This window comes from Hippopotamus amphibius, chromosome 11, assembly GCF_030028045.1.
Source record: "Hippopotamus amphibius kiboko isolate mHipAmp2 chromosome 11, mHipAmp2.hap2, whole genome shotgun sequence".
NCBI classification, from domain to species: domain Eukaryota; kingdom Metazoa; phylum Chordata; class Mammalia; order Artiodactyla; family Hippopotamidae; genus Hippopotamus; species Hippopotamus amphibius.
This window is the reverse complement of record NC_080196.1, coordinates 9,276,668-9,301,818: the sequence shown is the minus strand read 5'-3', so window position 1 is coordinate 9,301,818 and position 25,151 is coordinate 9,276,668. Positions and strand designations below refer to the sequence as shown.

Below are 25,151 nucleotides of genomic sequence, written 5' to 3'. Positions count from 1 at the left end.
TTACACTCCTCTCTGGATAGATCAATTGATCCATCTATCAATAGATAGATAGATAGATAGATAGATAGATAGATAGATAGATAGATAGATAGATAGGTGAGACATTAGAGATGAGATAGCAAATGCTAATTAAATGAGGTCAAATGTTACCAACAGGTGAATCTGAGTAAAGTGTACATAAGTATACTTTGTACTATTTTATTTTTGCAACTTTTCCATGAGTTTCAAATTATTTCCAATAAAAGTTAAAAAGTACTAGTAAGAACATGTTTACTTCTTTCTATTTACAAAAGTTTCCAAGGATTAGAGACAATGTCCTATCATTACTTCTTTCTGAAAATTTATCACTGTCAGGCATCCCCACAGGCTGCAAATAAATATAGTATTGATTTAAGGGTGATTGATTGTGCATTTATGGTAGAGGTGTTTTAATTTTTGTTAACAAATTGATTCTGGTATTGTATTGTCAAACAGATTAAGAATCTGGGCTGTATAGATGAAGTATATATGTTACTATTTTGCATAATTAACATGAGTTAGAAATATAAGAACCTTTACACCTTGCAATTAAATCCAGTATGATGTTACTAATTAGAGTGATGTTATTGAAAATCATTCATGTAGAAAATACAACATGCAAATAGTGAAGATGAATGTTATTAACTACAATATCAAGCCAACAAGATTGCAGCAGTAACTTGCATATCTTAAATAAGTTTAACACAAATGTACCGAAAAGGCTTTTGTGCTTTTTATTATAACTAAATTTAGTATGTAGCTGCTGAGATATTTTTTCTTTTCTATACATATGCATGCTTTGCTAGAGAACCAAGAATCTGAGGAGTTGTTATCGGTACATCTTAGTTCTCTCCACTTAAACTTGTAATTAAAGGAGCTGTCCATTCTACGCAGTTCTGATATTGATTCCTTTCTCTATCTGGCTCATTTTGTGGGGTCCACAAAGGAGAGGGGATGGCTGCCTAGTTTTTACCACTGCTGTCCAACATTCCAGCTCCTTGGTGTTCCTTCTGGCCCCAATTTAGGTCTTTAGCGTTGCACAACTTTGGGCAGGGTTGCACCATTCACATCATAGTCCATGTAAGTACAATTATGGAATTGTGAAGGCCACAAGTTGTGCAGCCATTCCCCAAAGGTGGTGGCTTCCCAAAGAGATGGTTCCATGCCTGGGCATTCAGGCCAGCCCTGTTTCCTATAACCATATGGTTCTAACATTGACTTTGTTCTGATTTTTTCTTTAAGGCTTGAATACCTAGCTCTCCTTGAACTGATGACCGGATAAAGATGGATGCAATACTATTTAATAGCATTTAATAGCTACCACTACATTGCATACTGGCTTCTCCCCCAGAAGGACTAATGTTTCGGTTTACGTAAAATTGTGCCTAATTTTAAAACTACTTGAACAATACAAGATATATTAGCAAAACTTGTTCAAGTATGGGAACCATGTGCTCAATGTTTTTGGAAATTTTCTGCTCCCATAAAAACTTGTATGTTGAGATAGCCAGCCAACCTCCTAGGTGGTTTCCAATGATTCCCAACACTTGGTATTCCTATTCATGCCTTTCCACATTTCATCAGTGTCGGTCTCTGTGACCATTAGAATATGGTAGAAGTGATGGTGTATCATTTCCAAAGCTAGGTCATAAAATACATTGCAGCTTCTAGTTTTTTGTTGTTGTTTTGTTTTGTTTTGTTTTTGGCTGTGTTGGGTCTTTGTTGCTGCCTGCAGGCTTTCTCTAGTTGCAGCGGGGGCTATTCTTGTTGCGGAGCACAGACTCTAGGTGTGCAGGCTTCAGTAGTTGTGGCACACAGGCAGAGTAGTTGTGGCTCATGGGCTCTAGAGCACAGGCTTAGTAGTTGTGTTGCATGGGCTTAGTTGCTCCTCTGCATGTGGGATCTTCCTGGACCAGGGATCAAACCTGCATCCCCTGCATTGGCAGGCAGATTCTTAACCACTTCGGCACCAGGGAAGTCCCAGCTTCTGTCTTGCTTTCTTTTTTGGGTCTTGAGAAAAGCCAGCTTCAATGTCACATGGACAACCCAAGAAGCCTGTGAAGAGGTTCGTGTGGCAAGAAACTGAGGCCTCCTGCCAAGCACCATTTGCATGAACCACCTTGGAAGCCACAGTTAAGCTTTTGGATGACTGCAGCCCTGGTCAACATCCTGACTCTGAACCACCTCAGACTCTGAGCCAGAACCACTCAACTAAGTCATTCTTGAATTTCTCACCTACAGAAACTGTGAGATAATAAATTTGCTGTTTTAAGTCACTAAGTTTTGGGATAATTTGATGTGCAGCACTCGATAAGTAAAGTAATACACATGGGTTCTCAATGAACTGAGATCATCAATCATGAGTGCTCAGATGCCATCTGTGTCTACCAGAAAACCCACGTCTTAACCAGATTGATGGATTGACTGGCAAATTTTAAGACAGAAGAGCCAAACAAAAATTAAGAAAACATCATCAAATGACACTACAAATTTTTCCACTGGAAAGCCCTTCTTTTCCTTCTCCTCTCCAATCATTGCCTGTCTACACTCTGCCCATCTTTTATGTTTTCACTCCCATCCCCAATCCAGTGCCAACATGAGAATGTAGTATTTTCCACTCTGTCTCTCTACCTGTGGCGCGTTGTAATTTTCCCTTTTTATGAATATATAAATCATGTGCATGTTATTTTCCTTGCAGACAATATGAAATAAAAATTAGCTACACAGGCTTTGAGGTTAGCCTTCCTGAGTTTGTACCCCAATTCCATACTTAATAGTTGAATGACTTCATGCTGGATACTTACCTCTTATACACGTATGAGAAGGGCCTTACATACTACCTTCATCTTAGGGTTGCTATGAGGATTCAAACATGTAATGCAAAGTCTTTAGCAAAGGAAATTCCCAATAAACATTTATTATTTTAAAACTATTATTACTAGCCAGCACCAAGTAAAGCTGTCACTGTGAAATTAAACCTTGGCATAATTCCCAAGCTTAACGCCTATTAGATCTTGGAAAAAAGTTAGTGAGCTCTCCAAGCTTTAGTTTCCTTATATGTAAACTAGAAATAAAATAAACTCTCTCACTGGGCCTTGGGAGGATAAAACATTATGTAATAAATGTAAAACACTGAACACAGAGCCTGACAAATGGTAGGCGGGCAACAAATGTTCGTTGCTTCCTTTGCTCTCAGCTTCTTAAAGTAGATACTGTGCAGGGTGGCTGGGGGCTGGCTGCTAAAACATGCTAGATGCAAAAAGGAAAATGTGTTTCAGGCTTGGTATGTTGAATTGAGTTGGACGTAAACCTAAACAGCTTTCTATTGTTGAACATGCCTGGTTAAGATATACAAGTCACTTTTTCAATCTTGTTTAATAGTACAGGTAATGTTCAACCTTATTTTATTTTCATTTATTTGTATTTACTGCAGAGTCAGTTTTCAATACAGTTGCTATAATTAATGACATGATTTGAAATCTAAAGATTCTAATATTTCTAATTCATGTTCAATGAACAAAAGGGTGACATATAGTTGCACATATATTTGTGTTGCAAATTGCTGGGCTTGGTCACTTGCAAGGTGATCTTAGGGGCAAAGACAATGGGTTTGAATCCCATTTGAGCCCCATGTACAACAGGGTGTAGAGATATGGGCATCAGACTAGACAGTAGGAGACCAGGCTCTAGCTCCATGTCTGCTACCATCTAGCTGCCTGGTTTAGATAAATCACCTCTTTCCAGAAAGGCAGGATGTTGTAGGGGAAAGCTGATTCAGCATTCATGTTTGAATCCTGGCTCTGCCTCTTCAGAGTTGTGTGATTCCTCTGAGCTTTAGTTTCCTATAAATTGGGGGCAGTCACATCTAACTCATAGTTTCGTGATTTTTGAATGAAATAGACATGCATAGCTTCTAGTATACAGGAGGTATTCAATGAATACTTTTTGCTTTTCTTTTCTTCCCTGAGCCTCAGTTTTATCACCTGTAAAATGGGCCAGTTGAATTGTTGCTGCTGGTTCTAATGTTCCATTACCATAGGAACTACACTGTTACATGGCACTTGCTATTGGAACACAATGAAGTGCTATGTCTGGCTATAATAAGAATAAAAGTGTATTGTGGTGGTGGAGAAGGGAAAACTCAAAAATTCCTAAATCTTTGTGTCTAAGAGGAAGGCCTGTCCTGTACAGCTTCGGTAGTTATTTAATTTGCATTCTGTTGTGTCTACAGATGGCCCAATGATAGTGATCAAATAACAGGGTATTAGTCAGAGACTCTGTCTAGTAAATAATAGCAGAACAGATCCAGTAACATCAACCCAGCTGGCAAAGTCACCATTTAGGCAGAAACAATGTTTATGGTTGGTTGACCTTTTCCTCTTTTCTCCAAAACCATGTCCTGATTATTTCCTATGTTGGTTAGAATCAACTACCCTAAGATATAAAGTATTTATTTATTTTAAATTAAGACAGAGAAAATTAAAATTAATAAATCTGAGAAGCTTGATTTAGGCTGAAAAAATATGTATGGGTACAAGTGTGTGTGCCCATGTGTGTAAAAAGGATGTAAGACTATTCATAAGGCTGTAAAGAGTATCTATTTTTAGATGATGGGCTAGTTGAGTTTTTTGTGTGTAGGTTTTGTTGTTCGTCTATATTTTCTAAATTTTCTGTAGTTATCATGTGTTACCTTGGTACTGAGAGGGGACAACGAGCTATAATAAGAAGCTCCTGTGGGGATGTAGGCAGATTGCCTCCCTCTCCCCCGCCCACTTCTGCAATTCAACCTAAAGGACAGAGGTCTCACCATCCCCTCATGACAGTTTCCCAAGTAAATAAGGTAAAAATTCGCTTTAAGAAACTGAACCTAAGGGTCTTGTTACCTAGAATGACTCAGTTGCTACATTTATATCTTACAACATTGAGACATTCTACCACTGAATGTGTGAAAATACATGAACATCTTTGCATCCTTGCACCTCTGCCCATGGAAGTCTTTCCTGGTATTGCCATGGACACAGCATCCTACAGGACTACAAGATGTAGTATGAAGAGTCACAAGGTTCAGGAGTATTATTCTGGCTCCATTCCTAATAGCTGCGTTTTGGGAAGTTACTTGATGGTTGGAAACATGGATTACTTCATCTGTAAAATGGGGAAAATAGCAAGTATGTCACAAATTTCCCATTCTAGGACTAAACGAGACTATAAATACCAAGCCCCTGGTCCTTAAAATGTGGGTCTTCTTTTCACTCTCATTTCCTTTTGTAACTTCTGTGTACATGTCCAGATTATTGAGCTAGCATAAGATACAGGGCTAATGTAAAAATCAGCCATCCAGTATGCTGTGTGAAGTGTGGTCTTGCTTCCCAGGGACAGGGATTAAACTGGGACTAAGCCAAGTAATTTTTTCTCCACTTGTCACCTATCAAATTTAGTCACCAAATAGTGCATAATCAACTAAATGGAGCAGAAGATCTTCCTGCGTAGGTCCAAAAGTAAGATCTATTTTCAACTAGCTGTAGCCGAATCTCTTTTTTTCTTCCTTTGCAACATTCTGTGATAGCCTATAGTCTGTAAAGCGATTGAGCTGCACTGAGATTTTTTTAAAAAACTTGTTTTCTTTAGATGTTCTCATAAACGTTAACTTGGAATTTTCTTCTTAATGAAAGCACAAGCCAGAATTTGAATAATACTGGTAACTTTAGAATTTGGTTCATATAAATATTTCAAAAGGACTATTAATTTTAAGTACTAGTTCTAGGGAGAAAATATTATATTTACAGGAAAAGCTTTTAATTTGGAAAATAAATGTTTTCTTTAAATAATCTCCCTTCAAATAAATAGGAAAGGAAAATTAAAGGCCCAGAGGAACCACATATTAAGACATTTGTAAAACATGTCAGTGAAATTATTTTAGGAATTACCAAGGCACATAGAATATTTTGGATGGTTTTCCAAGCTTTATAGAACTTCTTCCCTACTGGTAATTTATGTTTGGATATTCTATATGGTCTCCAAACTCAATATATTCTATATTCAATTTATAATGTCCTCCCTCCATCTTTTTTTTGTGTGTGTAGGGGCTGCACCACACAGCATGTGGGATCTTAGCTCCCTGGGCAGTAATGGAATCTGTGCTCTCTGCAGTGGAAGAGCACAGTCTTAACCACTGGACCACCAGGGAAATCCTTCTCCACCCATCTCTACTCTCTTCCTTTATCTTTCTAAGTGAACAACTTCATTATCTATCCAATGAGTCCACATAAAACATCTGGGGATCATGGGATGTGCCCCTTCCTCACACTCGGTGTATTCATTTTACCACCATGGAATCTGGAAAGAACCTTCCTAATATTTCAAAGACCCCTCTCTCCTGCTGGATTCACTCTGTCAACTCCCTTTACTGACTGTCTATACTCCTTGCTGGGATTACTGCAGTAGTTTCCTAATGACTCTCTTTTCCTCTAATCTTCCTCCCTCCAAACTGTCCTCCACATTTATGGTCTTGATAAAAACAGGTCTGGCAACAGATCTCCCCTGCATTAGATTCCCTAGTGGATTCAGTGCCAGGTTTGGAATTCCTTAGTTAAGTATGCAAAGTCTTACATGTCTTTGCTTCTGCCTACTTTTCTAGTCTTTATTTCTTGCCAGTCTAGGTGTCTACAATATACCTCTCATTGTGAAACGTGTACAGTCCCCTAACACACTATACTCTTAACATGTCCATGCCTTATCACGTGCCAGTTCACACTGCCCAGAACAGCCTTTTTTTTTCTCCTACTTAAATCTAACTCAAAGGCAGATTAACTGTCATCTCCTGTTAGACACTAACTTGGAATCACACCTAACTTTCTCCCCAACACACACACACACACACACACACACACACACACACACACACCCCTTGTGTGGATGCCCTCATCTGTGTTTACAAAACTCCCAATGTGCAGATTCTCTTAGCATTTATCTTTTGGGACTGAAATCATTGCCTTATCTGTAACTATACTAGATAGCTAATTCCAGCTGGGATTTGTTAGCAATTTAATTTAAAAATCAAAGTTTTGTTGCTTTTTCTTCTTCTTATGTTTTAAGGCTATTCCACTTTTCCAAGGGCTTGGAAATTTGAATCAGAAATAAGTGCTGGTAGAGAAGACCAGAGATGGGACAGGGTAGAGGTTTCTTTGGGGGAGCTTGAAGCCCTGCCACTTTCCTCAGAGGCTTGACAAGATTAAAAGCTAATTAACATAAGAGCTAATATTTATCAAATGCGTATTAGGTACTTGACATTCTGCTTAGTGTTTTATATTTATTTGTTCAGTGTTTCCAATTGTTAGTCATTCCTATATCACTTTTATGGATTTTACTACCTCTAAGTGTCATTGACACTATTATTTAATTAAATATTTTTCAATTTACATTTTTTCCAAAACATAATAATGCAAATACATTATTATTTATAAAAGAGTTCAAGTATTACCTGAAAATCATACATTGGACCATAGTTTGTGAAACACTTTGTTTCATTTAAAATCCTCAAAATAACCCTTTGGGTTCAGAACTCGTGTTGTGCATTCAAGAGGGAAAAGTGAGGCAAAAAGAGATTAAATAACTTGCCTAATGTTATAAACTGAGACATGGAAATCATAGCTTGAACTCAGATCTGTGTTATTCCAAAACCCAGGTCCTAAAGTATTATGACATTCTTCAGCCAGCCCTGGGAAAGTTTTCACTGATACCTCCGATTCTGCACGTACCGTAATTGTAACTTGTAAAAATATCAATGTGCCTAAATTCACTGAAAAAAAAATTAAAATAGATGTGTAGCCTTGATTTTCCTTTCCATTTTTTCCCCAAAGACATTAATAATACCTTTGCTTTTATGCTTGAAAAAAAGGTACAGAGATCTCTAAGATAATCTCTCTGTTCAGTCCTAACATTTCAGAAGTCCAAGTTAATACCAATATTCATTCAGTGGTTTTTGCATAATTGTGTGAATCTAATTGCTTATTAAAATAATCTTAAAAATATTAAAAATGTCATCGGCCATGAGCTGATCTTGATGTGCTCGCCTCCCCATCCTTGCCTCTGCCGGCTCAGTCACAGAGGGTGGTGCTGAAAGTTTTTAGGAAAACAGATTTGTTTGAGCAAGGAGGAGTGAGAATTTTTTCCAAGCACCTGTGAATTGTTTATGCTAATTGGGTCATAGCTGATGCTGGCTGTGTGTGGGCTACATCTTTAATCCACTCTCTATATGCTCTATGTGACAGTAGAAGTTATTAATTGAGGGGAATCATTTTATTGTATTTTCATAGGATTTTCTTCCTCTCTGTCTCTCATCCTCTCAGCTTCTCTCTCTTGTCTCTTGTCCTCATGCCCTACTTATGAGCCCTGAATCACAAATATGTGACGAAGCAGATGCTTGCTGGGGGCAAAGGCACAAAAAGCATTGGAAGGCCATGTGCAGGTAAATGGTCGGCACCATGAATGTTTCTTTGTGTCCAGAGAAATGTCCTGGACACGAGGGCACGCTCCAGAAATGGAAGGTTGGATTTCAGAGCCATCTATACATGGATAGAAATGGCAGGCTGGCTAGCTCCACAATATCTTTCCCCTTGCTCTGCCTTCACTCTCTCCTTCACAATGTTCCCTGCATTAAACACAGGTTTGGAGAGCCTGAATGTGAGCAATTAGAGGTCTAAAACGGAGTGTGTGGGAGGTTAGGAGGGAAGGCTTGGTAGTTAGCTTGTCATCCATGAGTGAGGCACAGCAGGCTGCTCCCTGGCTAGAGTTACAGAGAGAAAAAACAACCAAAAAAAAACCCCTCAAAGCAAGTATTTGTTGCGAGTGATGACTTGAGCACCATAAATACAAGGCTGGAAACTATATAAGAAAAGTGTCATCTGAAGCTCATCTCAGAGACAAGGGTCTGAAAAATAGTATGATGGCATGTAAACTACTTGGTTAGGTGAGGACACAGAGGAGATGCAGCCAGTGTTGCTGTGCTGGTCCTAGCAGGACTCTGAGGGACAAATTGGTGAATGGAAAAATTACAATCCAATCGGCGACTGTGCCCCAAATGAGGATACCCATGTTTTACCATCACTGTTTTTGCTTCAATCCTTATGGAGGAAGATAGACCCGCAGGTCAGGTTACGAGTCACATGTAAAACCATGACAAAGTTTCGGGCAATAGACATGAAGGAGGAAGGCAACTTGACACCCACTCAGCAAGACTCCTAAAAACACCCTACCAGGCTTTCAGTGAGTGGTTCCCAAAGTGTGTGGCTCCTGCGTGGGGCTTAGGTGGGTATCTTCCTTTGAGTCTGGTCAGAAGCAGAAGTGTGAATGGTAGCTGGTTTCATTAGCCCAAGAGTATAAGGACTGGACTAGGCAATAAAGGTCTAAGTAAGGAAGGGGAAAGGAATCTCAGGTAAGGTCCAGCCCAGAGCTAGTTTCCTGAACATGTTCAGTGCAGCTTTCAACTGATCTCAATTAAGTTCATCAGAGTAAACGCTGAGGGGGTCACATCTTCCATAATTCTACTTTTAGGCAGAATAAAAACTCAGCCTCTCCAGACTACTGTACATTTAAAAGTCCTTCTAGGAAGGGCGCTATTCAGAAACCCTTGGAAATCTATTTTAAAAGGTTAATTCTCTTCAATAGTACACCAACTCCCTCCTGCTGTATTTTTTTTCTTCTGCTTTTTTTCCTGTTTTATAGAACATGCATCAGAGTTAATGACTTTCTTCCACTTCCTGCATCTCTGTGTATTTGAAAATTATTTTCACCTGTCCCTCCCTTCAGCCTTAAGCAGAGCCTCTATTTCCAACTAAAGATTTCAATTTTTTAAAGGTCTTAGGAAGTTTACATTCTCAATCATGAATTGTCAAAAGTCCTTTGCCTGAATCCCAAGCTTCTCTTTGTAATGCAGTTTAAGCATTTTCATTCCTTCAGTTCAACAGAGACTTTAATAAATCTTAATACTTTTACTGTATACCAAAGATGGTACTAGGCACCCAGAAAATGGTATTTAAGGAGACCACCATGTCTAGGTAGGTAAGAGGCACCTAATAACAAAACAATAGCATCAGTAGCTAATCGATAATAACAATGTACTAAACACTTCCTAGACATACCTCCTTGCATTCTCAAAACCCCTATGAATTTGGAGCTACTATTATATGCACTTTGATTAGGACCCTGAGGCTTGGAGAAGTGAAGCCATTTATATGAGCTCATGCAGCTACTAAGTGGTGGAGGCAGAATAATACAATACACTAGTAGCTAGAATGTAGGCTGAACATAATATTGTGGGAGGAAGTCCTGGAAGAGTCAGGCAAGACTTCACAGAGGGGGTGATGTTGGGGCTGGATCTTAAATACAGGAAAGAAAATAGCATGAACTGGGGAATTCCCTGGCAGTCCAGTGGTTAGGACTCCGTGCTTTCATTGCTGAGGCCTGGGTTCAATCTCTGGTCAGAGAAATAAGATTCCCCCCCTCCATGAACAAAATAGCATGAACACGTTCTGTGCAGACGGCTATTGTCAACGATTTGCAAATAACTGAGGGCAAACTAAAGTCTTTGTCTCTTGGGGCCAGGTGAAGAAGTCCCAGAGTTTTAGAGTTTAGGTTTATAGTACATTTAACTCAAAGCTAAAGACAAAGTCCAGCTGTTCTGACAGATTTCACAGGGTGGGGGAAAGGTAGAGCTGGAAGGTGGTTGGGGAGGGGGGCAGGGAGGAAATGGTTGCAAGAGAGGGTTTTAGATGAATTTCTCGCTCTTTCCAAATACCACTTGAAAAGACTCAGCTGCTCACTGTGGCATTCATCAGTTGTCAAAACTGCCATTTCCCTTTGTTAAACAAGACAATGTAGACAACAGAAAAGATGCATTATGATGAAGTAACAATGACTACAGCACCTGGTTCCAATGCCAAGAGTTATTTAAAATGATAAAAGAGAGGAGATTGTGAGGAGTGATAAATTTGATTGCCTAGTAACATCAGCCAAATGGCTGCCTTTTGATGTATTTTCCCTTTTGAATATAATTTAAACATCCAAACATATTGATGGTCTTAGAGGAAAGAAACCTAACGCAGTAGAAAGGGCATTGGTTGGTAAGAAAAGCTCTACTCCTGGATCTAGTAGATCTCCTAGTCTCCTCCACCTTCTCGCGATAAGCTGTGTGATTTGGCCATGTGGCTGAACCACTCTGAGCTTCAGAAGTGTGATTTGGTCACAAATGTTACCTTTACTACCTTTACTACCTGTTGGAGTCAGATATACCTGAATTCAAATCCTGGCTATGCTGCTATCTAAATATGTAGTCTTTTCTAAACTGTGAAACGAGCATTATAATTCCCTAAATTTCTTCGAGGATTAACAGATACAGTAAATACGCAAAGTGCGGCACCTCATACACAGTCCAGTCCTTTTTTTAAAAACGTCCATTTGCACCTTGCCAATGGCTTGGATTCATTAAAAGGGAAAGATCTAGATACAGACACTCAGGCAAGAACAGCTGCACGATGTGCTAAAACCTCTTTTACCATAAAATGGGAGGCGAGTCGTTCATAGCCCTGGTCACATAGTTGAATCACCTGGGACAATTAAAAGATTCCCAAGTATGGGACTCACCGCCAATGATGCTGACTTAATTGGTTTTGCCCTGGAGGTCCTATTGGCTCACCAGGTGTTTCTACTGTGCACTAGATTCGGTCATTGCTTCTCAAACTTTACCATAACATACCTGGCAACCTTGGTAAATGTAGATTCTGATTCTCTAGGTCTGGGTGTCTGAGTCTGTGTTTTTAGCAAGCTCCCAGATGAAGCTGATAGAACTGATGCTGCTAGTCCGAGACCAAACTCTCAGTGGTTAGTGCTTCACAGCCATAGTTCTCACCCTTCAGTGTCTGATAGAATAACCCAGCAGCTTGTGGAAAATGTAACACCAGGACCTGGGTCTGGCCCTCAAAAATTGTTTTAACTTGGTTTAGGGAGGGGCCAAGAAGAATCACAGAACTATAGTGTCCATTTCAACCTGAAAAGCCTGTGATGCCAATTTTGTGATTTTATGATTTCCCTATTTAACAGTTCTGTAAAAAAAATTACAGTCTGACCTTGAGAATGTGGAATATCGTTGTCAGAAACATGAAAGATGGGTGAACTCAAGTTATGTGATGTCAAGACATGGCTGATTTTTACAGCACGTGCATCTCCAACCTCCACAATAATCCTTCTGAGTTAATGGGGGCTTTTCCCAGGACTCTCTGTGAGAGCAGGATTTACTGTTGACGAAGCACTCACAGATGAATAGGAGAGCATCCTTCACTGATGGGAGATGAACAGAATAACCCTGGACGTTTTTCTGCTCTAACACATCATGCTTTCTAAAGCAGAATCTCTGGGGAACTGGGCTCATCCTCCTTACCTCGAGATCAAACCAAGGGAAAATGGAGATGGGGAAATAACAAGCTGCTTCTTTCAGCAGAGCAGAGGACTGACTTTTGAAAATCTCTGGGAACTTCAGCAGAAGCTGTCCCAGGTTAGATATTAGATCATTTTTCTTCTTTTTCTTTTTCTTTTTCTTAGCCTGCTACATTCCTCTTGCTTTTATGAGCTCAAAACATCCTATACCTAGGGACAGGTTTTTTGCCACTTCCCAAGAAAAATTGAAAAACAAACATGATGGGGTCAAAAACATTGTAATTCTGGTATTGTTGCTTTGGATAACCATTTTGCATGTAATTAATATAGAAAGGGCTGATTCCCAAAAAGTTTGTGAATTTGTAAATCAGTTGATACAAGGATAGTAACGTGGAAAACGAGAGAAACTCTTATTGTCTTGCTTTCCCTTTTAAAAATACTTACACCTGTCCTTGAACAGTCTATAGAAATATCTGCATTCCCTCGAGAATGGACAACTCAAAAGGCAATAAATAATCACACGTCAGTGTAGCCAACCAAGTCCTAGGTCATCCACATTCCAGGTACTTAACTCAATACTATATTTTCATTTGGGCCTTTTTAATAGAAAAGGGTATCTAATTGGGGCTCCTTGACCTCACTAATATCCCCTGAACCTGGGCTGGCCTGGCCACGTAGGGAGCTGCCACGTGTTGAGATTTAACAGCAGCAGAAGGCCCTAGCTGTCTCACATGCCTTTCTCAAGAGCCAGCCACCATGCTGCCCTCCTTCCACTGGTCCTCGGGGCCTTGCCCATGGTGAGAAACAGGCTTTGGTCGTCTACGTGCACATCTGGTTCAGGAAGGGAGGGGTTCGAGCCATGGTCCTCAGCCCTCTGCCCATTCACTGGGAGCCCTTTCTCAGGCTGAGGGGCTTCTTATCCAGGAAAGACTGTGGCCTCTGTGCCGAGCGGGAGGAAGCTGCTGTGAAGGAGCTGGAACCACGCAGTGACAAGCCCCACATCACAGTGGCAGCAAACTCCAGCAAGGAGACTGGTGGGGCTCTGGGGGAGGTGTTGGTGGGAGACGGACTCTCAGTTTTCAAGTGCAATGAAGGACTAGGTAGAAAGTAAGTTTGTCTTGGTACTCCCTATTTTTCAGTTTTGCCCTGAGTTATTTTTTGATGTGACAAAAAAAAAAAATCACTATTTTAAAATTTATTTAACTTTTTTTTTCTAAAAGTGGGAGGTTAACACCTATCAGGTAACATTCTTGTTTGCAAGGCAGTGAAGTCTCAAACAGAGGAGAGATGGCCTTTTGCGAAGATGTTTTATTGCTTTGCTTATATATGGCATTTCCCATGTGGCAGTTTAAACTGCTTTCAAATCTTACCTCATTAATGCTCTTAACAGTTTATGAATTGGGCACTATTATTGTTTCCATTTTTCAGAGAAGGGAATTAAAAATTCAAAGAGGTGAATTTTCCCAGGTTGACTGCGGCAGACCCAGGGTTAGAACTGAGGCAGTCAGGGTCTGGTTGAAACCACTGTGCTATCCTGCCTCTAATGCTGAGGACAGTGCTCCCGTTCTGGGGTGGAAGGAGAGAAATCAGACAGGATGGGCTGGTTCTTAAGTGCTGGTCCCCAGAGGAGTGTGATGTCTGGGTAATCATCACTGGAGCGCCTGCTTAAAATGCAAACCCCTAAGTCCTACACCTGGATCTCTGATTCAGGAAGCCTGGGGGGTTTGAAAAATTGACCCGGATGTTGTGTAGGGAACCCCCACTCTGACTACTGTTCCAAGATTCTTTCACTGAACATCATTCTGATTACCCTAAGATGAACCTGACATCAGGGAGCCGTGGTAGCTTATGCTACCACCTCCCATGCATCTTCCAGTCGTTCCAGCTCTGATGTCTAAACCACAGTCACCGGTGGTGACAATTCTGACCACTCCACCCCCAGCTCCATCTGCCGACAACCACCAGGCAGCCTTGAGTCCCCTGAGCCTCCCACACCCTGCTTTCCTTCAGTAAAGGCCTGAAGCCCACTGTTCTCCTAAAGGCTTAAACCGTGTCTACTGCAAGGCCGAATGGACATCTTTATTATCTATAACTCACTGCCACTCACTCCCCTTCTCTGCTCTGCCAACAGAGATGCGGCTCAGGTGTATGACCCGAGCACCGGACATTATTCTCCCGTCCAAATGGAATGGTCAGATGCAGCAATGTTTGAGCTGGAGATGGAATTCAGCCCTGCCTCAGCCCCCTTCTCCTTCTGGCCTCCCTTCTCCATCTGTTCCCAGCACCTTCCTACTTGGCGGACCCAGAAGGGGCTGGAGGTTCTGGCCAGTGTCTCACCCTTTTTCTACTGCAGTCACATGTTCATGGCTCTTTATGTGGCTGAAAGGAGCGATGCTGACTACATGCAGCCACAGGGATGAGGAGAATTAGCTTCTGTATCACTTCTGTAAGTCCTGCTGATGAGCGCACTGACCCCAGCCAATCACCCAGATGATTACCAGCCCCTCTTGACTCTAAGAAGACTGGATCCTGCCCAAGAAAATGGAAGCAGAGAAGGAGGAGGTTTGCAAGCCCTTGAGGTTGCCATGAGAAATTGGCTTGAGAGCCAGGGAGAACCGTTTCAAACGAGACAACTGGGGATGCCAAGGCAGAGTGTTATCAGTGCCCTGTGTGAAGCACCCATTACCACGGAACAGTGAAAGATGCCAGAATTAGCAAAACAGCATTTCCTTTATCAGTTCTGCCTTGTGACTTCCAAGAATTCAACTACTTCTCTCTTTAAGAACATGGATGTTGCCTTTCTCCTCAGTGCATTACTTGTACCATTTGGGATATGCCCATCATCAGGTTGCTTTGACTGAATGCCCTAAATATTCCATGGAAAAGAGAAAATAGGCTTAAAAAAAAATCTCCTGCCTATCAGGAGAGTCCATTAAATACCCCAGCTTCTTTCTGTATCTAATCTGCTGGCAGAACATTCTAAGTGCACCCTGGAACACAAGAGCAAACAAACTGGAGCCTAACTGACCATCTTGAAATCTGTAATAAAAATGTACCTATCAGCCACACTTTACAACAGACATGTTCCTCAGTGCTCCCCAAGCACACTGTTAATTCCTTGAGGCAGTAACTGAATTCATCTAAAATAGATAAGGCAGCTGTAGAAGCTCAAAGCTTATCTCAGGAGTCCCTCATCCAGCTGGATCTCAGTAGGATAGGTCAGGGTGCCCTACACCTTCTCCAGTGCAGTAGCTGCAAACTCAACCTTTTCCTGGGGCTAAAAAGCATCCTTGAAGCCTTTCAAACTTACACTTTAGTTGCAAGGAAGTGGGGGAATAATTTTCTAACATAGCTTTCCAAGAGGTGTTTGTACAAAAGCTGGGCAGGTTGCTTTTTAATCATACCAAGAAGTTTAGGTTTATTCATTCTACTACATGCCTGCCTCAATTCCAGAAACAGATCAGTAGAAGTCATCAACTGAGAAATCCCAGTTGTTGAACTTCTGCAGTAGAGCTTACACTGCTACAGTCCATACTGCACTGTTAATATAAAACCAACATGCAAATGAGAGGAGCCTCCTCTCTTTCTCCCATTTAATTACCTTGAGCTCCTTGGCTGTAGAAGAATCTTTGAGCCGACTCAACATCCAAGAGTCTATGAGCAGACTCGACATCCAGAAAATAATCCATTTTGGGATAATCCATCTTTGATGTTCCAGAAACAGGGTTTTAAGACAAAATAGTCACTTGTATTGCCTATGGAAGAGCAAAAAATCCACAGTATTTTAGACCATCAAATATGATTTTGGAATAAGAAATACCCTATTATAATATCCCATTATTTGACTGACATGTCCAGCTTTAAGTCCATCCCTCAACAGAGCTTTCCTATTGTAGGAGAAGATGCAGCCTTTCACCAACATTTATTAAAAGCAATATATTCTACACAGGAAATAAAGATGATCCAGACTAAAGAGAGATAACATACCAGTCTTTCCTTGCTGTGCATTAACTGGAAAATACACTTTTAAATTCATACGCTCTCTCTTTTCAAAAGGTCTGTCTGATAAATGACATCATTAAGTATCAGCCGTTCTGAGTATTGATCCTCAGTTGATCCAGGGAGCCCCAATTCCCCTTGAGCAGCGAGCATCTCCTGGGAATCAGAGCCTCCACTTATAAATGCCTTGCGTTTATGACACATGCTGACATGTTTGCTGTAAAAATGCCTTGCATTCCTTCCTTTTAGTGATTTCCTCTAGCACGTTTTATAAAGTGCTAAGGATCATCACCTGCTTGCCTCTGACACAGGCTGCTTTCTGAGAAAGAATTCTGGTTTGTAGAGCAACGACAGTTATTTCAGAATTGCAATGATCCCCATATTATCATGCACTAGCCTGTCAGGAAGCTAATATACTTCATTAAAAAACATTCAGCCTGTTAGGTTCTTTCTAGCATATGTAGCCTCTCTCCGATACTTGCACAAATGAAATATCTCTATTTCTGTAGATCGTTTTTGGAAAGAATTAACAAGACAAAGTCATTAAAATCAGACTCAGAAGGATAATCCAATTGGTTTTTCTTTCTAACAGTGCATATTTTAAGAAGCCAAGTCTGGTAGCAGGAAACTTTTAAAAATATCCAAAGCTACCCCAACAGCAAATCATACTTACTGCAAAAAAGAAAGAAAAAGAAAATCAAGGGTTATCTGCCGGCAGTAAGAGCAAGAGCAATTTCAGCCGAGTGTCTTTGATCTCACTAAATATCCCCGGTGAAAGTAAACAATTTTGATTGTTTGATTAGATCGGCGATGAATAATGTATACCATCCCCTGGACTTCCTTTATCAGATAAAATGGCCAGAGCATGTTACCTTAGCAACAGAAGGTGACGCCAGCCTCAGCCTCCTTGTATCCTCCACTGCGAAGGAAGAAAATGACCAGTTTCCCGTGTAAAACTTTGGCAGAAAACCATCACTGTCAAAATCTACATGTCACCATCACACGGGTCCAATCTCCCGGCCCCCACCTCCACCCCCAGCCCCACCCCCGGCTGCAGCCGCCCATCTCTTATGCAGAGAACTGTCAGTCATTTAAAAAAAAATGGTTTTGGTTTAATTATTCTTATAGCTCCAAGTCCCAGTTTTATTTACAATTATAGCAGGATTACACGATTAAACAGTTAATATGGTAGAAGAGTTGTTGGGGCACCAGTTCTTACCCTAATGCTGGCTAAGGGTAGTGGGGAAAGGGCATTTTAGCTAGCATCTGTTAAACATTCCCCTGTTATAATTAATACACGGAACAGTCACCAGCATCTAGGCTGAAAATAACTCTCTCCCCTTCCGCGAATCAGTCACTGGAAGAAGCTTAAAAAGCTGTCTGGAATTTCCTAGGTTTTGAACGCTGCATTATAACATAAATCTTTTGGGAGATTTCCCCCCGGTAAAGGAAAGATAACTGAAAAAGATATATAGGAAAGGAACAGTCTTGAAGTTAGCAGATACTCACCAGCACTTGTTGGCCCCTTTCAATAGGACACAGTAGAGCATAAAATGAAGCTGTTACGCTGCTGAGCCCACAAGCCCAAATGAACAGCTTCTAATTTTCCCTTCAATATCAATTCAAGAGCACCAAGCAGAGGCAAGTGATGGATTTGCCCATTTTATATTGTGATGAAATGCAACCCCTCAGAAGAGATCTGAGGGGAGCTGCTCTTTAGAACACATTAGACTGCTAATTTAAGAAAATTGAAAGGTTTTGTTTTACTGTCTTTTATGTGTTCTCTCTGCTACCCCCTCAATTTAATTTGCATTTAAAATTACGCTCGTGTCTCCTCAGTTCTCCAAGGTGTGGAGTACTTTCTAATCACGACGGCTGCTTGGGTAAGGTTTGGTGCAACGCCACTTTTATTCTGAGCTGAAAACAAGGTGGGTGATTATAATTGCGAGCTGTTTTCTGGAGTGAAGTACAGAGTGGACATTTGATTTCACCCACTCCCTCTTTTCTGGCCTTTCTTCCTGGTCCACCTCTGATTACTTGGGCAGATCTCTAGCTCGAATCATGCCAGTTTGTCTAAATGCGTTTCCCTCTGTCTGAATGTAACAAAATAAACCTAACAGCAGAAAGAAACTTTGGTTTGATACCTGAGCTTATTCTGGTTGAATAATCTCCTTGACAAACCTCAGTAAGGACTTTTAGGCACAATACTTTGAGATCTGCTCATGAAGGTGTAATGATAGCCAAATACAAGATCTGTAGTGGGTTTTTCATGACCCCCTTGCACCCTTTGTTGACCAAACAGAATTAGTAGTAAGTGTGGTGTGGTGTGTGGCATGTTGGATTGTTAAGAAAAGAGAAGCTACATTTAAGAAGCCTTGGAAGGAAGACCACCAAACTCCCCTTCTCCCATATACACAGCTCTGTAGGCTGCTCTTGAGACAAACCTGAATATCTGTATCCTTCTGTTTGTCCTATGGGTGGTCCCACCCAATCGGAACAAATCAGACACCAAGCTGGTACTGCAGAGTTAAGCCTGATGAAAAAGGAAGCTGAGACTACCAATCATACGCCCTTGTAGGCAAAGCCAACCTTGGACTCAGAATACTCAGAGCTTTGCCCAGACCCATGGGCGGACTTCTCTAAGGTTACATTTCTGTTCAGCCTGCAGAGGAGACATGCTGAACACTTGACATTTACAAGAGGAGAAAGCTGTCTTCTGGTTCCTTTAGCTTACAGTCAGGTGTGGGCGACAGGTTCTGAACTCTCTATTGGGATTCTATTGAAAAGTAATGACTCAGAGGTGAGAGAGAGAAAGAGTATGCACCATCCACTGCTGGTGAGCACACATGGATGTGTGATTGGAAAGGAGGTGACTAATTGGAAATTTGAAAAATAGAGTTGATTCCCAGGGGTTGGGGGAATGGGTTTGGAAGGCAGTCATTTCAGGAGAGTTGACCAAGAAAGGGAATTTGAAGTCTTATAAAATGAACATATAATGTGAAAGGGCCATGCTTTAAAGAAAACTCAGAGAGGAAAGTATCAACTTAAAGAAATGTATTTGGGAAGAGGATGATTATTCAGTTGCAAAAAGGAACTTTATTTTATTAAGTAATTAACGACTGAATTCTTTAACACAATATGACCAGGTTCTGCAATAGATTTTCAAAAGATGATTTTACTCTCTGGGGAGTATAGCTGTAGATCACATATAGGAATATCTGTGTGAGGCATTATTTTTAAAGGTGGGGAAGTATTGTAATGTTCAAAAGCCAATGTCAAGATCTGATTAGCTCAGCTCTGTTTTATAACTTTAATCTGCTCAAAGGCAGCATTTAGAATGGCCCATTGTTCTGAGATACAATAGAACCAGACAGAGAAGAAGCCAAGGTTAGAGCAAGTATTCAGAATAACACTTATGCAGCACTGAATGATTCAGCCCAAAACATCCTTGAGACATCAGCTCAAAGTTAACTCAGGGAGTGTTAGCATATCTCAGTGAGCCAGAGATAAAAAATTATTTTTAAAAAAGCCAGAGTTATATCTTTTACATTGATGGCATTACAATATGAAAGTTTAGCACTGTAAGGCTGGAGTAAATAATGTAGTATTATTTAAAATACATGACTTGGCAGAGATGTTTGGTTTGGTGGTAAGAATATGTGTGTGAGTGTTCTATATACAAAAGGAAGAAGTGTTTGATTAATTGAGAAATGGAGGCATATTTCAAGATGGAATCTGGAGATCAGTAAAGATATCAGCTTTCATTTATATGTGAGGTGTACTTATTTATACAATTGGCTGGTACAAGACCCGAACATTCTGGGAGAGATGTTCACATGATTTGCAGTAAGACAATTTGTTCTTTTAGCATCATCCAAATAACTCCCCGCAGAGTCAGTCTGGGTTTACTCTGTTTGCTAAGAGATAAAGTAGTTTCTGTTATTGACAATTTTACAATTAGCTGTTCTTGTTTAATTGCTTTACTATATTTCAGAAATCTCTAGAAAACCATGTTTTTATTTGTGTTGGACTACATGAAGTTCTGCCTTCTTACCTGCATGAAATCTTGGGGAAGCTTCTCTTTCCCAACAGGTCCAACTAACTTTAAAAATATTAGAAGCTATCAAAATGTGAGGATACTTTGGATCCCTTGGGGGGTACCTAGATTGAAGATCTTTGGTTAAATGCTAGCTCACTAAACAAATATAGAAAATCATATACTCACTTATTTTTGCAAATAATTGACCTGAGAATGATACGTTTCAATAGCAGTGGTTTCTCTCTGCTCCGCAAGTCCCTCTCTTATCACTTGACCCAACACTCAAAAGAAATCTTTCCTCTCTCCTCAATAGAGCTTGTCATTAGATGGTAGGGGTACTGCAGACCCTTTATCTGGGGCTTTATTTTTATTGAAATCTTCCTGGGAAAGGAAACACTTTAAGCCATCATCAATTACTTTTACTTTAGTGTAAATTAAGTTCTAATCTTTTCTTGTGAAAAGGTTTTGATGATAGCTGGAAAGCTAAAGAAAGCTGGGAGGGTTGGAGAAGTGGACTGAGGGGAAAAAATAGTCTCACAGGGAGGAGGAGCCTAATTTTATTCCATGTAAACATGCAGTCATGTTTCGCGGGCTTACTTGTGTGTAAGGTACCAGGTATTCAGCTGGCAAAGAAGGACATTAAATCTGTAAACATCTTAATTTGGACCAGGGCTTGAAACTGCCTTTAAGGACCAGAGGCAGACTCCTAAAGCCTGTTTCAAGCACATTATGTCAAAGGAGTTTCCCCTTTGGCCCATCCTCAGCTAGCAGAAAAACTCTTCAAAGCAAAATCATGCAGGCTTCTGTTCTTGGAATTGCATTTGAGAGAGTTGCACAGGAGAGAGGCTGCATTGGCCAGCATGGCAAAGGCCAGAGCCAGGACCAGGAGGGGTGTAGCCTTTGGTTCCACTTGCTGCCCACTTCTGAAATATCCTTTCCCCTCTTTTCATATGTGTAGAAGGGTCAATTCACAGAGCAAAGAACAAGAGTTCAAAATGTCATCTTTCCCTCTGCCAACGGGATTCTAGCAAGCTGATCTTACTTATAATGCGAAGTTTCTTGGCTTGGCAGAGAATACTCGTGAATTATGCCTCCATCTCAGTGTTTGTCTAATTGATCTGGAAATAGGGAAACGAAGAAATATTGGGTAGGGAAATGAGGAATTCTCTCTCCTTACAATAACTCTCAAATCTCTAAATATGAAGACACGAAAAAGGCCAGCTAATGATGGAGAAATGTGTTGACAGTAGCAGCTCTTTTTTTTTTAAAACACAACTTTGAGGATATATTTCCTCTCTGGTGAGAAAGTCACATTGCCCTCAATTCTTGACGTCTGTGTGTGTGTGTAACTTGTTTCAACTTTCCTGGAGGGAACTGAGAAAATTAATCACAAGTTCGACTGTGTTTTCCTAGTCCTCCTAAAAATCCAGATAGCAACCTGAGACATATCAAAAACATGTTGAAGGAAGAAAAAATAATGATTTCTGAGGCCCATAAGTCTTACAGACCTTACACGGATGATATGACCCCTGAACTTCCGAAACACATTAGGAAAATAGGGTTGGCTATAACAGTGAGAGTCCACAGAGAGTGAATTGTATCAAAGGAGTAAAAGGCATTTTTAGGTCATTGTGAGGTCATTTTTACAATCCCACATTACTACGCAAAGTGAGGATTGACAATAGATAAATTAGATAGATGAATGTAGAGGCTGATGTAGACATTAGAAAGAGATAGAGACGGAGACAAGGACAGAGATGCAGATACTTAGAAGAAAATTATCAAGATGAATTTAGGTGGAGTGGTGACTTTGAACTCCCTTTTTTGTGTTCCCAAATGCCAAGGTCAAAAAACAAAACAGTAGAAGTCAAAGGAACTTTGGGAACTGTTTCATTCCTTTTGGGTTTTGAATACACTGACAAATTCTACAGCAAGGTCTATGTGCTTAAATATTAGTACTAAATGTTTTCCTTGTGCATATTGTGCGAGGATATTTGAGGCATGCCTTTGCATGACAGATATTATTATTCATGATACAGCCTCTGGTTTAATTTCGGAGTTAAATGTCTTTAGGATCTATCACCTGAAGACTCTGAGGAGCATCATATCATAGGTATCAGGTTTCCAAATTAGCATTCTCTGCTCTTAGTGGATGGAGGATAAGAGAAAACTCACCCCCTCCATGATGCTCAGAAAAGGGGGCTGATGGTAAGTGGGTGCTTGCTTTTGAAACAAAGAGAACCTTATTGGTATTTGTTGAGTTTTAATTTCTCGCAAGCATTATTAGTACATGGGAAAAAATGTCATATTCAGCCTCACAACACGCATTGCTGTATAATAAACACCAAAGAAATGTTATTCAGGAGACAACACAGTCAAATAGCTAAAAGCATTGGCTTAGGAATCCTGGTTCTGCTGCTTCCTCGCTGAGAAAACTCACCTCTTTAGACCTCGGTTCCCAGCTCTGTAGTACAGGAATAAAAATAAGAATCAAAAGAGATCATCTATGTAGACAACACAGCACTTGACACGCAGGAAGTATTTAGGTTAGGTATTATTTTTAAATATGTTTAACAGCTTACAAATGCAAGGAGTTTGTGAGAGTAAGACACCCCACCCCAGCTGCATCTGTCGCACGTAGTTGAAATCTTACCTCCATCATCTTGATTGCAAATAAGCTCCTGGTCTTATGAAATCTCATGGTATTTTGTCTATATTTCTATCTTGTGTTATAGTTAATCACGTATACATGAGGATGAAAGGAGTTATTAGGTGTAACATATCTAGAATGGTTCCTGGCCCACAGAGTATTAGCTATTATAATTACTTTCCCTCACACAGAGCTGGTGGCCCTTAGTGAGCTCTGTCATGTGTGAACTTTTGCTGGACAGTCATGCGAAGTAGGGAGCACTGGGGACCCGTGTCAAGATTGCTTCATCAAAAGGGCATTTGTTATTCTTTTCACCATTCTGCTTTCCTGAGAGAAGTTTGCAACAGGGAATCACAAGCTAGAACAGAATTTGCCCACAGTTTTTCATAAGCTCATCTTCTCTTTCCTCGACTGAATCAAGCATAAAGCTGGGCACAGAGTAGGCACTTTATCCATTGAGTACTGAGGGGCCCAACGAACATTTCTATTCTTCCAGGGATGGGTCGTAGATGTTGTCCCATCTAAGCGTCTGTCACTATTCATTTATTCATAACTACTTATTGGCAGATAATTGTTTATCATTCGCTACGTGCAGGCATTGCACAAGTTGCTGAGGGTACAGTAATAAACTAGACTGACGTCTCTTCTCAAGGAGATTACAGGTTAGCTGAACTTGGATTCTCCCAACTTTTTTCATATTAAGGCACGTATTGAAAATGATCCTCTCTGTGATTGAGCAGATGTGTCCAGGGCCAATCAGCTTCAGGGGCCCACCTTGGCATGCCAGCTGGGAAACTTTATGTCAGGTGCTTAGCTTTTAATGTATTTAATTTCTCCATAGTTTTTCAACTTAGATGGATAATACAATACAGTGTCTCGTTGGCAGTGGGGAGAAGGGAGGAGTAGATACTAATTAAACTTGGTGTGGTGTTTAAAGCTGAATTTGCAGGTTGGTACTTGGTGTCAGAACTTTGAATTAGCAAAGAAAAGGATTAGAGGGCTAACGAGTGGGGTAAACAGACAGGGAGACACCACCATGTTTTAAACAAACAATCTCTAAAACGGTTTCAAGAGCTATTGGTTCTAAATCAACTTTTGGTTTTTAAACATTCTCTCACAACAATTTAATGATAATTTAATGATAATTAACTTGGTTGAGTTACCAGTACAAGCTCTTTTGTGTATTTCACAAATCCCTTCTGGGGAAGAAAATATCCAAATTACATTGTGTTTCACTAGCTTGGAAGTTGCGGGGCCCAAGGTAACTGGGAAAACTCCATGTTCTTCTGTTGTTTAGGCCTTGGGAGCGACTTTTTTTTCAGGTTAGCGTAACCTCCTTTGGCAGAGTAAACATTTGGGCTGCATTTTTTAAAGAGCGCTGATTTAAAAAGCTGGTAGTGGGAAACAGCAAGAATCCGCTGTCACATTTTTAACATAGCTCCAGAGGAAGTATGATTTAAAATCAAAAGTCTTCTCATTCCTATGGCAACCACCAGAAGTATTCAACTAATGCTACATGCTGTGTACATTAAGCAGAGCATTGTGTACCTGCTCCACCTTCTGCTGCCTCCTCCCCTATGGATTCAACCTGAACTTCACTAAACTGTATACCTTGAAAAAGGCTCTTTTCCAGACTCAGAGTTGCTTTCCAACATGCAAGCAATCAAACCCATGAATGTAAAAGGGAAGAGTCCGCCCAGAGGAAACCTTTACAAACCCAGAGGGGAAATATACCCCAAAATAGAGACACCGTCTGCTTCCCTGATTTGACAGGTTTGAGAGCTCCTTGTTTTAAAGCCAGACATGAATCTGTGAAGAGATTCCCTTGAGTTACAACCCTTTTTGGGAGCAGCTACCATGAAGATAACATATGTGGTGGGACAGAGCCAAAAAGCACCCACTGGGCTGCAGCACAGCGCTGGGAACATTTATAACACGTTCTCAGGAAGCTGGAGTGGTTAGTCATGGGTATGGAGAAAGACCCCCTCTGTGTCGACTGTCTCATACTGCTGGGAG

General features: G+C 40.6%; 1 protein-coding gene across 3 annotated transcripts in view; it reads right to left on the bottom strand.

Annotated features, from left to right (window-relative positions):
• PHACTR1 (phosphatase and actin regulator 1) overlaps positions 1-18,126 on the bottom strand; it is a 505,241-nt gene extending 487,115 nt beyond the window's left edge. For 2 of the 3 annotated variants that reach the window (XM_057700184.1, XM_057700183.1), the window contains exon 1: positions 16,049-16,151. In XM_057700184.1, the coding sequence (XP_057556167.1) occupies positions 16,049-16,151 (103 nt within the window). Of the gene's footprint in view, positions 1-16,048; positions 16,203-17,955 lie in introns of those variants that run through there. The other variant, XM_057700185.1, reaches the window with a different exon arrangement.
• Positions 18,127-25,151: the final 7,025 nt, after the last annotated feature.